Source organism: Daucus carota, chromosome 9 (genome assembly GCF_001625215.2).
Source record: "Daucus carota subsp. sativus chromosome 9, DH1 v3.0, whole genome shotgun sequence".
Classification (NCBI taxonomy): Eukaryota; Viridiplantae; Streptophyta; class Magnoliopsida; order Apiales; family Apiaceae; genus Daucus; species Daucus carota.
This window is the reverse complement of record NC_030389.2, coordinates 3,926,820-3,940,130: the sequence shown is the minus strand read 5'-3', so window position 1 is coordinate 3,940,130 and position 13,311 is coordinate 3,926,820. Positions and strand designations below refer to the sequence as shown.

General features: G+C 34.3%; 4 protein-coding genes and 1 pseudogene across 8 annotated transcripts in view; all 5 read left to right on the top strand.

The window, feature by feature from the left end:
* LOC135149292 (putative pentatricopeptide repeat-containing protein At1g12700, mitochondrial) overlaps nucleotides 1–13,311 on the top strand; it is a 43,130-nt gene that overhangs the window by 11,505 nt on the left and 18,314 nt on the right. Inside the window, exons 2-3 of one of the 5 annotated variants that reach the window (XR_010287660.1) lie at nucleotides 6,769–6,981; nucleotides 7,691–7,852. The exons of 1 other annotated variant lie outside the window; for it this stretch is intronic. The gene's annotated coding sequence lies outside the window, so the exon portion shown is untranslated. Of the gene's footprint in view, nucleotides 1–6,768; nucleotides 7,130–7,300; nucleotides 7,657–7,690; nucleotides 7,853–13,311 lie in introns of those variants that run through there. 3 more of the 5 variants (XR_010287661.1, XR_010287662.1, XM_064084608.1) reach the window with 3 other exon arrangements.
* LOC108201109 (probable xyloglucan endotransglucosylase/hydrolase protein 10) lies at nucleotides 75–1,046 on the top strand (annotated as a pseudogene).
* On the top strand, nucleotides 3,496–6,592 carry LOC135149293 (pentatricopeptide repeat-containing protein At1g62930, chloroplastic-like). The gene is made up of 2 exons (XM_064084618.1): nucleotides 3,496–4,565; nucleotides 4,660–6,592. Exon 1 carries the CDS (start codon nucleotides 3,581–3,583, stop codon nucleotides 4,538–4,540), a length of 960 nt encoding a protein of 319 aa, XP_063940688.1. The 5' UTR covers nucleotides 3,496–3,580; the 3' UTR covers nucleotides 4,541–4,565; nucleotides 4,660–6,592.
* The window catches only part of LOC108201103 (pentatricopeptide repeat-containing protein At5g39710-like), a 16,346-nt gene continuing 7,769 nt past the window's right edge, over nucleotides 4,735–13,311 (top strand). The window contains exons 1-6 of the mRNA XM_064084511.1: nucleotides 4,735–4,818; nucleotides 7,691–7,804; nucleotides 7,926–8,068; nucleotides 8,653–8,818; nucleotides 9,263–9,376; nucleotides 9,446–9,538. Coding sequence (XP_063940581.1) covers nucleotides 4,735–4,818; nucleotides 7,691–7,804; nucleotides 7,926–8,068; nucleotides 8,653–8,818; nucleotides 9,263–9,376; nucleotides 9,446–9,538 — 714 coding nt within the window. The remainder of the gene's footprint in view (nucleotides 4,819–7,690; nucleotides 7,805–7,925; nucleotides 8,069–8,652; nucleotides 8,819–9,262; nucleotides 9,377–9,445; nucleotides 9,539–13,311) is intronic.
* The window catches only part of LOC108201107 (probable helicase MAGATAMA 3), a 25,582-nt gene continuing 20,151 nt past the window's right edge, over nucleotides 7,881–13,311 (top strand). The window contains exon 1 of the mRNA XM_064084619.1: nucleotides 7,881–8,125. The gene's annotated coding sequence lies outside the window, so the exon portion shown is untranslated. The remainder of the gene's footprint in view (nucleotides 8,126–13,311) is intronic.

Sequence of the window (13,311 nt, the reverse complement as noted above, 5' to 3'; positions counted from 1 at the left end):
TCACATGATGGACATTGTGACATGTCCCCTAAGAACTCACAATTTGAGAAATATAGATAAGAATGTCTTTGTGATTGCAGCTTACATGTGATCAGCCTAATCACGATGAAATAGATTTTGAGTTACTTGGAAATGTGTACGGGCAGCCTTACATACTTCAGACCAATATTTTTGCTGATGGCTTTGACAATAGAGAAGAAAGGATATATTTGTGGTTTGACCCGACGAAGGATTTTCAAACATACTCCATCCTCTGGAATCTTTACCAAATTGTGTAAGTGAATTTTCAAACGATGAATTTTTTTGTGATTATATGTATAATCTCAGAAAATGATGCACAAGCATATAAGCAATCTATTTATTTGTACTAATCTATTTATTTGTACTCGGTGTAGGTTCATGGTGGATTTTGTTCCCATAAGAACATGCAGGAACTATGCTGACAAGGGAGTTGAATATCCAATGTGGCAACCAATGAGCATTAAAGTGAGCCTATAGGATAGCAGAACGTATTAATTGGTCAAAGGGTCCCTTCAATACCTCATTCAGGAACTATCAGATTGATGCTTGTGTGTGGAAAGGGAATGCAAGGTTTTGCAGAGAAAGCTTGACAAATTGATAGCATAAGGAGAGGTTTAGGTCATTAAGCCAGACACAAAGAAGGTGGTTCAAGTTGGTGAGAAAATATCATCTCATATATGATTATTGCCAAGATAATAAGAGATTTGAAAACAACCTCCCAAAGGAATGCTCCTTTGCCAAGTTTTGAACAGGACTTGAAGAATGAAGTGGCATTCATTTGACTCTGTTTTGTGAGTTAAGTGTCCTCATCTACTTAAAAAAGCAATTATTTTTTAATTTTTTAGGATCTGAATTATATTGAAATATAGTGAAATTTTTTAGTACTGTATCTTACAAAGGTGAGGATAAGCAATTTGCTGCGGAGGAGATTTCTTCCATGGTTCGCATGAGATTGCTGAGGCCTTTTCGGTGATTAAAAGTATTTTTTATACAATGTCAATATGATTTATATTTTAGTTTTCGAATTTTGTTTCAATAGAGAAGAACTAACTTGGGGAAGGAAGCGGATAAGTGGAAAACTTTTAAGTCTCAAAGAGATGAAAATATTCGTTGCACCATTTATGTATCTGAAATTGACCATAATGTGAGTAAGAATTAGAGATATTTTTACATTTGGATGGTTTGTAAATGATTGTGATCAATCATTAAGCTGTTCATGTTATTGCTAAATCGTATTGCCATTGTACTTTTTTATTATGCTTAAAAATATTTTATAATAGAGAAAAATATTGTACAAGCCAAACTTTCAAAAGTGAATATAACCAATCAGTTAATATAATTTAATACCATTATATTAAATTAATAATAAAACACAAAAAATGATATTAAGCTTACAAATAAAAAAAAAGAAATAATATGGTCGCCCGTGCTTCGCACGGGTTATAGGCTAGTAATATTAATAATCAAAGGCGAACTTAACTTTAGTGACAAAAAGAATAATCTGAATCTAACATCAATGAGTAAATTAAAAAAATTTACAGTTGGTGGTAAATTTCTAAATACACAATAACTTGAGTAACAAAAAATATATATTTTCCCTTTAATATTTAACCTTATTTATTATTTGTTTAGTACTATTGGATGCGGTCATTTTTTGCATGTCCGGTTGTATGATAATGAATTGAAGTTTGATTATATCATATTAGACTTGATTATATTTTCTCTTACAAATTTAACTTTTACAGTATTTTTATACATATTGTTATTACATAATATAATTAATAAAGTGTTTTTATTATTTATCTGTAAATGTTTTTCTAATATACATATGTATGGCTGTAAATCGATACGGACTATCCGGTGTCTCGACTCATATCCGGCTCGAAAATATGATACATGTCTCATATCCGTTTTGAAAACGATCCAAATTTGGCGGAAAAATTAAGCCCGTATAATATATGATCCCGGATACGAGCACACCTATACCCGCTCAGATTCAGGCTCATATAATTTTTCATAATATGATCCTACCCGAATAACCGAACATGATCCACGGTTCATATTCGATTCAAACTCATATACATATTATATTTTAACACCAACACATTTGCAAGTAAATAGTCATCATTTTATAAAATTGTAATATCTTATTTAAGTTTATATCTTCATAAAATATGATTTATTTAATGTGATCATGCTTATTATCTTCATATATATTTAATAAATGATATATACCAACACATAACTATAAGTTTTAATTCAAAACTATTATACTTTATAATATTATGTTTACTTAAACTAAATGATAATTATTTGAACAACTGAAATAATAATGATATTTGATGTTAGTGGATCATATCCGGCTCATATTTGATGGATTATAAACTACCCGGTTAAAAAATAGAAAATACGATACTGGATCATATCCGGTTCAGATCCGAATCTCAAATACTCGGGATCGGTTTATACCCGAATAAAACGATCCCGAACCCAAATCTGGACAAGCTAAAAATAATATGATCCGGTACTTGAGGAGAGGAGTACCCGGGATCACCCGGTTCATTTTACAGCCCTATACATATGTGATAATCTGTTTTTTAATAAATATTTATATCATAATTTAAATTTCATCATTTATAAGAAAAAATATATTATTTATCTTTTATAGACTTAGTTGTTTGTTTTGTTTTGAAATAAATACGTTAAAATTAAAAAGAGATATACATGGTTCAAGTTTGCATGGGAGTAAAACACGTTCGAGTTAGGGTTAATACCATTAAAATGGGTGATGAGTTCCTTCCTTCTGTTTTACGAAAAACTGCCAAGTGTTGTTTGTTTTGTTTCTTGTTGATTAGTTCTAAGTTTTCGCCGTTTTCACTGTGATTCAGTTTCGATCACTATTGAAAAGAATTGATATCATCTGCTCTGCTCTGCCGGCTAATTTTTTGAGTGTCCAACAAGTATAGATATCATGATGATGACGACGATGAAGAAATTTGTCATCTCAAATTCTCGATTCCTAAGACATTCTGTTATTGCAGTTTCTCACTTCTCCACTAACCCTAACCCTAATATTCCCTTTAAACCCAAACCCCGTTTCCCTTATTCCTCTGATCCATCTCACGCTCGTCTTCAACATTTACTTCTTGACGCTCTTCGACTGTTTGATAAAATGCTCCTTATGAAGCCTCGCCTACTGTTATCGACTTCACTCAACTATTAGCTGCCCTTGTTAAAATGAAACACTACTCCGTAGCTGTCTCCCTTTTTAGAAAGATGCGTGTAGAAAGCATCCCTGTTAATGTCATTACCTTTAATACTCTCATTAACTGCTTTTGTCACTTGAATCGCGTCGATTTTGCCTTTTCACTATTGGCTGGAATCATCAAGCACGGTTTTGTGCCAAGTGTGGTTACTTATACCACTCTCATCAGGGGCCTTATTTCCCAAGATATGCCTCATCAGGGGCATATCTCCAGATGTTATAACCTACAACTCTTTAGTTCAAGGTCTGTGTGACGTTAATCGTTGGCATGATGTCAAACAATTGCTCAAGGAGATGGATGTTAGGAACATTTCTCAAAATGATTTTACTTACAATATATTGGTTGATGCGTATTGCAAAGAAGGAATGGTTAAAGATGCAGAGGATGTGATAGAGTTGATGATTCAAAAAGGAGTAGATCCTGATGTAGTCACTTACAGCTCACTCATGGATGGATACTGCTTGAGGGGAGAGGTTGATAAAGCTTTAGCAGTGTTCGAAAGCATGGCGAGAAAGGGAATACTGCCTAATGCTCTTAGCTATAATATTCTGATCAACGGGTACTGTAGAAAGATGAAAGTGGACAGAGCAATAGCTCTTTTTCAACAGATGCCCTCTAAAGGTTTAGCCCCAACTATTGAGACTTACAGTACTATACTGCAAGGTTTTTTTTATGCGGGTAGACATGTTGAAGCACGTAAATTTTTTAAGGAAAAGATGATTAACGAAGGTGTTGAGTTAGATATAGTGACATGCAATATCTTGTTGCATGGTCTTTGCCAGAATTGTTATGTATTTGAAGCACTATCCTTCTTTCAAATACTGGAATCCCGTGGGCTAGTTCCTGATATACATGTTTACACTATTCTGATGGATGGACTGAGCAAAAATGGACATCTCGAGAATGCAAGAAGCCTTTTTGACAACCTTCCTGCGAAAGGTTTGCGACCTAATGTCAAGACATACACAGTGATGATCCAAGCATATTGTAATGAAGGGTTATTGGATGAAGCAAATGAACTATTCAGGGAAATGGAAGCTGATGATTGCTTGCCTAATGATGTCACATACAACATGCTTATTCGCGGTTGTTTACAGAATAAGAATTACTATGAAGCAGGTGTACTCCTAGATGAAATGTTTGGTCGCGGCTTTGCAGCAGACGCATCTACTGCATCTGGTTTACTGGATTTACTTGATGTGCAAGAACAGAATCCTGCTCTGCTTGCTTTGTGCAAGAAGTACTCGCCGTAGGTGTTACAAAGGAGAGAGTTCTCAGGTACATAATCTTTTCGATTTTGCCAGCAATTTTGACGGTTTAAAAGCAACTATTGAGACTTACAGTACTATATTACAAAGTTATTTTCTTACAGGCAAATGTGTGGAAGCAAAGATGGACATTTTGTCAAGGGGGGTTACTGGATGAAGCTAATAAAGTTTTTGTGAAAATGGAAGCTAGTATTTGCTTGCCTAATGCTACCTACAACACAGTTGTCCACGGCTGTTTTCACAATAAGTACAGTGAAGCAATTGTACTTGTAGAAGCAATGTGTGCTCAAGGCTCCGCAGATGCATTTTAATGTCCTTGGCCCTGGGATTACTTGAATTAAAAAACAGGTTCCTGCTCTTCCTGCTTTGTGTAAGAAATTCTGGCATTAGTTGCTTACTTGCTTCATATAATTCTAATCTGGATTTTAATAGCTTGATAATCCGCTACTATTGTTCAGTTAAAATCTCGAAATAAGACCTCTATTTCTTGTTATGATATTCAATCAAATGGTTCCTGTTTGAATTTTTGTTCAACTGCTAGCCCTGTTGTTTATACATGTAAATTCTGACGGATGCATATTACATGAAAAGGCAAAACTAGCCAACTTTTTCTCCAAGAAAATACCGGTATATGAATCTATCATACCACGTTTCTTATCCTTCAATCTTAAATATGTGTGTTTCTGTGTTCTAACTTCTCAAGCAGAGATGTGAAGAAGCCGATAAACATTGCCTATATGTTAAGAATTTGCAAGTGCTAATAGTTAAACTAAGGTCTTCTAATCAAGGCAAGTCTATGAGCACTCTGCCAGCTATTTGTTCACTAGCCTTGTTCCCCTCTGTACAATACTACATTGAGCTGTTTCACAGTTAAAGTATTTGCAATGTTGTTATCCGGACTTGCATCAGAATAATTTCTCAGTACTACTAAAAACCACTTGCGTGATTCAAATAGATAACAGAGACCTAATCCAGCTCCCAAATAAGCAAACATGTTCTCCGGGAGATTGAGCACTAAAATATATTTTTTAATATCTACGTTTTCATTATTTAAATATTTTAAGTACAATTATGAGTACGAGCCTTCATAAAGTAACCTCGCGATCTCGATCGTGTTACAAAACTATAATCACATCGTGCTTCAGGTTGAGAATTCATTTTTTAGTATCAGTTTGAGACTTAACTTATCAACAGGCTCAAATGTGTAAGTGAAGAAATACTAATGCATCAATATTATCTACCAATAATTGCTTATCTACTAATATACTCATTTTCTTACGACTTTGTCATACAAATTTGAGAGTCAACAACCAAATTTGGCATTATTTCTCAAATTTATTAACTTTATCTTTCCTCAAATTTATTACCTTCATCTTTCTCCGGCAAACATGAATAAGAAAACATGAAACCAATAAGTGAAATATTGTCTCACTATCTTTCCTACATACAAGCACTATTTTGAATCAGTACTTTTTTTTAACCAACTTCATCGTCATAGGAATAAATCTTGTGACCACCCTCCAAATAAAATTCTTATCTTTTGACATTATCTTTAAATCCCAACTCTTTTTGTTCAAAACCAGCATGTACCATTACCCTCTATGGTCTCCATTGTATATGAATCTTTATAAAAGGTGTTCCTTGGACCTTGCTATATAGCGCCCTTATAATTCCCAGGTGTTTAGAGTTCGTGGGAAGTACGAGGACTGAGTTATGCTGTCTACCTAGCTTGAACAATCTATTTTATTGTATTTATGATTAATAGTTGTCATTTTATTAGTTATTTTTTTACTGATTGTATATGAACATAGAGTTTCTAAACGCCACTGTAGAATTTATTTATTTTTTTAGTGCGGCTTATAAATGATCCGATGATACGAATGTGAAGATTATGTAAAAATATAGCATTAAAATATTTTTTATTCAATTTTAAGTGGTAGATATTGATTTTATAATGATATTATTTTCTTATACATTGTTAAGGTTAGAAATTGATCGATCATTTTTGTCTAAAAATAAATGATTCAAATCATTAAATTATTTAAAAATTTATTACTTTCATTTATTTATGCTAGATATTTCCAGCATAATCTTTTCGATTTTGCCAGCATTTTTTAAGGTACATACTCTTTTCGATTTTGCCAGCATTTTTGAAGGTTTAAAAGCAACTATTGAGAGTTACCGTACTATATTGGAATGTTATTTTCTTGCAGGCAGACGTGTGGAAGCAAAGACGGACATTTTGAAAAGGCAAAAAGTCTTTTTAACAGCCTTCGTTCGCTTAAGACCTAATGTCAAGATTTACACATTTTGTCAAGGGGAGCTACTGGATGAAGCTAATAAACTTTTGTGAAAATGCAAGCTAGTAATTGCTTGCCTAGTGATGCTACCTACAAAACACTTATCCATGGCTCTTCTTGCTTTGCGTAAGAAATTCTTGCAATAGTTGCTTCATATGATTCTAATTTGGATTTTAATAGCTCGATGATGCACTTCTGTTGTTCAGTCAAAATCTCCATATAAGACCTTTATTTCCTGTTATGATGATATTCAATTAAATGGTTCCTGTTTGAATTTTTGTTCAACTGCTAGCCCTGTTGTTTATACATGTAAATTCTGATGGATGCATATTACACGAAAAGGCAAAACATGCCAACTTTTCTCCAAAAAAATACCTGCACATGAATCTAACATACCAAGTTTCTTATCCTTCCATCTTAAATATTTGTGTTTCTGTGTTTTAAGTTCTCAAGCAGAGATGTGAAGAAGCTGATAAGCATGCCTAAATGTTAAGAAATTGCAAGTGCTAATAGTTAAACTAAGGTCTTCTAATCAAGGCAAGTCTATGAGCACTCTGCCAGCTATTTGTTCACTAGCCTTGTGCCCCTCTGTACAATACTACATTGAGCATTTTCTCAGCTAAAGTACTTGCAATGTTGTTATCCAGACTTGCATCAGACTAATTTATTAGTACTACTAAAAACCACTTGCCTGATTTAAATAGATAACAGAAACCTAATCCTGTTCCCAAACAAGCAAACATGTTTGCCCGGACATTGAGCGCTAAAACTTCAATATGTAGCCATAAACAAGTATCACAATAAGCTTAACTAACTTCTGATTCCTGATATACAGGTTTACACTGTTCTGATTGATGGACTAAGCAAAAATGGACATCTGGAGAACGCAAGAAGCATTTTTAACAACTTTCCTGTGAAATGTGTGCGATCTGATGTCAAGACATACACAGTGATGATCCAAGCATATTGTCATGAAGGGTTATTGGATGAAGCGAGTGAACTATACGGAAACCAAAGATTGCTTGCCTAATGATGTCACATTGAACATGCTTTTCTGCGGTTGTTTACAGAATAAGAATTACTATGAAGCAGGTGTACTCCTAGATGAAATGCTTGGTCATCGGTTTGCAGCAGATGCATCTATGGCATCTGCGTTACTGTACTTAATTGAAGTGCATGAACCGGATGCTGCTCTCCTTGCCTTGCGTGAGAAGTACTTTCCATAGGTGTGACAAGGAAAGAGAGGGCCTTGCCTTTCTCTGTACTTCACGCTTCTCTAGTTGAGATGCTGCTTTACTACGTCAAAAACATTAATTTAGTAGGTCATGCTTTGTGGTCGGCAGAAAACATGAAGTTATGCTTGGCAAAATTCTTTTAATTGGCTTTCATCATGGACCTGCAAGAGAGGGCTACTTTTGTTGTCATTACTAGACTGCTTCATATAGAATTATCAAAGTATATTAACTTGCATGGAACTCCCTACATTGATTCCGTATCTTCACTTGCTAATACATGCTGAGTTCCATGTGTAAGTCAACTGTATTAGCAATGATGAACTCAGGTGGTTCTTCTCAAGCTTCAGTCGAGCATTTACTTACAAACGTTAAGTAGTACAAATCTTCTCCAAATTTTGCAAGTATGCAGCCATAAAAATTCGGGGCTCTACTTTCTTTTTCAACAGTGCAAACATGGCATATCACTGGATTCCGCCCAACCCAGGCACTCTGAAAGTAAACGTTCATGGAACACATTCTCTCGTTCCTTCTGAAATTGGTAACACTTGAGGCATTGGCGCAGTCTTCCGTGGTTCAAACGACTCTTTCAGGCATGTGATGGTGGGGACTATCCCCTTCCTTACGCGATTGGTGAACCAACTCTGGGCAATTTATGCCCCGCTGGGTCGTGCCATAATCAAAGGATATATGCTCTGTTATCCTGGAAGCTGATAACTGGGAGGCGTTTCGTACTATGAGTGACTTCCAAATGGGCACTCTAGCTGCAGTTTCTGACCTAGTCTCACAAATTGATATTACACGAAAAGGCAAAACTAGCCAACTTTTCTCCAAGAAAATACCGGCATATGAATCTAACATGCCACGTTTCTTATCCTTCCATCTTAAATATGTCAGTTCTGAAGATTTCTATAAGCAACATCTTTTTCCTTGTGATAGAATTGTTTGTGTGTCCAACTAATATACGTCATTTTTTGCTGTTCTTGGGTATTCATGATGAAAGTGATCGTTTATACACCCCTTAAATTGTACGAATAGGTCTCAACGTCCATCACTCTTTTGCTCCCGCATCTATGGATCATCTTGCAAGTACCTGGCAAGACAAACACATGGCAAACTTTCTGAAAATTTGTGTACCTTCGTTTAGACAGGCTCCATTATGTCCTAATTTTTAGGTGGAACAAAAAATTGCTGGCGTGGATTTCCAGACTGGTGAAAAACAGAAGCATGGAAGTGCTGGAAGGGATAAAAATGCCATCCGTAATTTAATTTTAGATGAAGCAGCGATTGTATGTTATTCTAGTTTTCTTTTTAAAATTAAAGTTTGAAAGCTTTGCTGATTCCTGAACTTGTTGCAGGTATTCTCTACACTCAGTTTCAGTGGTTCATCTCTTTTCAGTAAACTGAATTGCACTTTTTATGTTGTTATAATAGATGAAGCTGCCCAAGCGGTACGTTTGCTTGACCTTTGCCTCAATATATGGATTAATTTTCTTAGCAGTTATATATTCAAAGTGGTTAGTACCCAGTCAAATGCTGTAACAGCAAATTTTGCTTTATTCTGTTGATAAACGTTTAAGTTACTAATCTATATAACTTATAATTCCTGAATAATTTCAGTACCTTCATACTGTACTTTTTCTACTCCTTCTAACGTATAATACTATGTATTTACCTACTAATACTACATTTGTACATATTTACAAAGGAAAAGCTGATGTATCATGATTTTTGTACGACTGGTATACTATGTATGCCTACATGTATAATACTTCTACTGTTTTTGCATGTGCAATTGCATATACATAGAGTGTAATTCTCTGCTCTCCTGCATGCTTTTTATTTTTTTTAAAAATGAAGGACATATTGTCATTAAAGCTTTGTACTATATCAGTACTACATGGAGAATTTGCGTGCGTGTTGTGTAATAGAACAGCTGTATGTATACAATATGTGTGTCTTCTCACTCCCAATGTGAAAAGTTGATGGGTTATTCATTATTGTACTTAAAATTATATACAATTCATGTAAGTCATCTTTCTCATCTGTTTTAGTCATCTTCAAATTTCAAAATTTGAAAACCCTCTCACTTTCTCTACTTATTTACTTTCCCTCTCTCAAGTTGCTGCATTTAACAAATTGATTGTTTTGTATGCAACTATGTATTTATGCAATGTTTTAAGAAACATTGATTACTCAATAATTTTGCCACACATATAATGTAATGCATGTTGTTTGTTTGTTTTTCAGTCATCTGGATTTTGAATTTGCCGTTTTTGATGAGTTCTTGATGAGAAAACCAAGATCTACAAGAGATTATCGTCTTCTTTTGCTAGAACAGAACTCATGTGTTAAAGGAAATGTCTACCGTCTCAGGTACTTAAAAATATATACCATCTTTGTTTAATGTCCTATTATGTGAGATCATAGCTGTATTTTCTACCGTAAATGGCATCTCCCCTCTCGGAGATGTTGCCAAGAAATTGTCCAGGTCCTGCTGCTCAAAGCACATAGAGAGATACCAGCTGATATCAAACCTGGTTATATAATCCAGCTCAAAGTGCACCTGAGAAGAAGAGACGCACTTCAACCTTGAAAGGCATTGTTATTGCAAGGCGCAACGCTGGTCTCAACACTACAGTTAGACTAAGAAGGCTGGTAACAGGAATTGGATTTGAATCTCTCTTTCCAATTTCCATTGTATTCGCCTAATATAAAGGAGATAAAGGTGCTGGACAAGAAGAATGTGAGGAGGGCCAAACTCTACTATCTTGGGGATAGACCGCTCAAGAACAAGTAACATGTGTGCCTCCACTAGGTACAAAACTGGCTTCAGTCTTTTGGGTGGCAAGGCAGATTGCCATGAAATGGTTCACCGGCTCACAATATAGTCATTTTCTACACCATGATTTTATTTAAATGAATCGATACTAGCTTTGTAGAGATATATCAAGTTGTATCCAATATTCTCTGTAGGAGTATTGATGACAAATATTTTATTTTTTGGATTTGATGGCTTATATATATAAAAAAAAAAGGTATAGTATAATTACCTTTTAAGATCTGGTGCTGTGATAATCCTGGCTAATTACTATCATATCTAATTTTGCTGATGAATATGGTGGAATGCATTATGTGCAGGATGATGAAGATGGAGTATATTGATTAATATCTCATACATTTTCTAGCGAGTCTAAAGCCTGGAGCAATTATTGGCCAAAGATTATTAGCAAACTCTCTGAAGTAATTAAGTATTAACTTGATTATAATTCAAACTTCACTTTTTTAACTCATCTTAGGTACACCCAAACGGTCCAATTATATCATCTGGTTTTCAAAACAAAAAATAAAAATGTCCAGATAGTTGATACCTGCTTTTAATTTTCTAGCTAATGGTTCATCCCATTCAAAGGCTCAACGGTCAATACGGTGGCAAGTAATTTGAGATTGTTGTTGTCATAGAAGTTGCCAAGTTGAGGTTACGACTTACGGGTTACCTATGAAAATAGTTCATGTTATTTAACTCTCATTATGTACAATTGAAAATAGGTCATGTTATTTAACTCTCATATCAATATATATCATGCACATGCTCATAATTTTTATATACTTAACAAATTACTAAACCGAGCCAGCTGTTAAGACTCGAGTACAGTTAAATATGCACATCCGCGGGATAAAGCTTTTCACTTTCTGGGATGGTCTAATGACAATGAATAACAATAGTAAAAGGTGTATGCTTTTAAACTCTGGAGTCTAGGTTAGAGGTCTTTTAAAATTAATGAACAACACTACTCCATTGATTAAAAGCAGGATATTCTGCTCCAACCACTATCTCTCCTCTTAACCTATTCTTGGATAACTGTGTGTATTCGGATTTATTTTATATTCAGTACTCTGTATATATATAGTTTTTACAAGATGGGAAACTAAACTTAACATAAGAGAAAGACATATAAGAGCATTCACATTGGCTTCCCACATTGGCTTCCCTATCTCTCCCCTATCCTTATAATTTAAGGAAATTTTTAATTTTTTATCAAAATTGTTGGCTTGTTGCTCCATCCGAATCCCTAAAATGGGGTTTTGTTTTAGGGACAAAAACTAAAACCTCATATTTGGGGACTCACTATTCATGCCCTAATCCTTTTCTTTTCATTTTTTAGTTTTATTTTGAGATGTGATTGATTATATAATACATGAAAGAGAGAGAAAGAAGTAATATAAAAAAGAATATAGGGATGGGGTAAGATAGAATGGGGAATGAGATGTAGGAGATTTTTAAATTCATGAAGATGAATTTGGGGAATTACTAAATTTAGCAAGAATATAGGGATAGGGATGGGGCATCCAATGTGAATGCTTAAGACCATCTCCAACTAATGACATCATTCCCGTTTGAAAATTAAGTTATATCAAAACTTCAGTTCAACCCATCAATACCATATCCTCTATAAAAAAAATCTTTTACACATTAAATGGAATCTTTATTAAGTTATTTATATAATATTGAATTTGTACTTAAATTTTAACATGTTCAATAGATAAGGAACTAAAACAATTTTAATGGGACATAAAAGAAATTAATTTGTTTTCTTTAATAAGTGTGCGGATATAATAGACATTTTAAAATACTCCAAATTTGATGTAAAAATTACACCAAATTAAAATTTGATCCCAAATTTGGTGTCAACCAATTCAGTTGGGGTAATTTTTACACCATTTCGAAGTTGGATTGGAGTAATTTTTACACTGTTTTGATGTTGGATTGGAGTAATTTTTACACCAAATGTCACACCATACTCCCACGTCCATTATATACTTTACTTTTTGGTATGTTTTTTAAAATTATTCTAAAATATAGTTATATGATATATCTTAATTTCATTTTCTTTTGAATACAAATTTGATATTTAACTTTTATTTGAATAAAAGAAAATTATAAAAAAATGTTATGAAACTCTACTTTAGAAAACTCTCAAAATACATGCGAACAACAAGCCTATACAGCCCTACAGGATTTCTTTTGGACTGGTACTGTCAGCACCACCTTGCTTAACAGTGACATCTTGCCCAGAGTTTTTAAAACCCATGATCGAGACTCGAGAGTACTTGCTCCACTGGCATCAGCTCCTGTGCGGCTGTGCATCCATATTACTATATTAGTCAGAAAATCTGATGGACGCTGGAAATGTGATGAGATTTGAGCGCATCGTCGGATAAA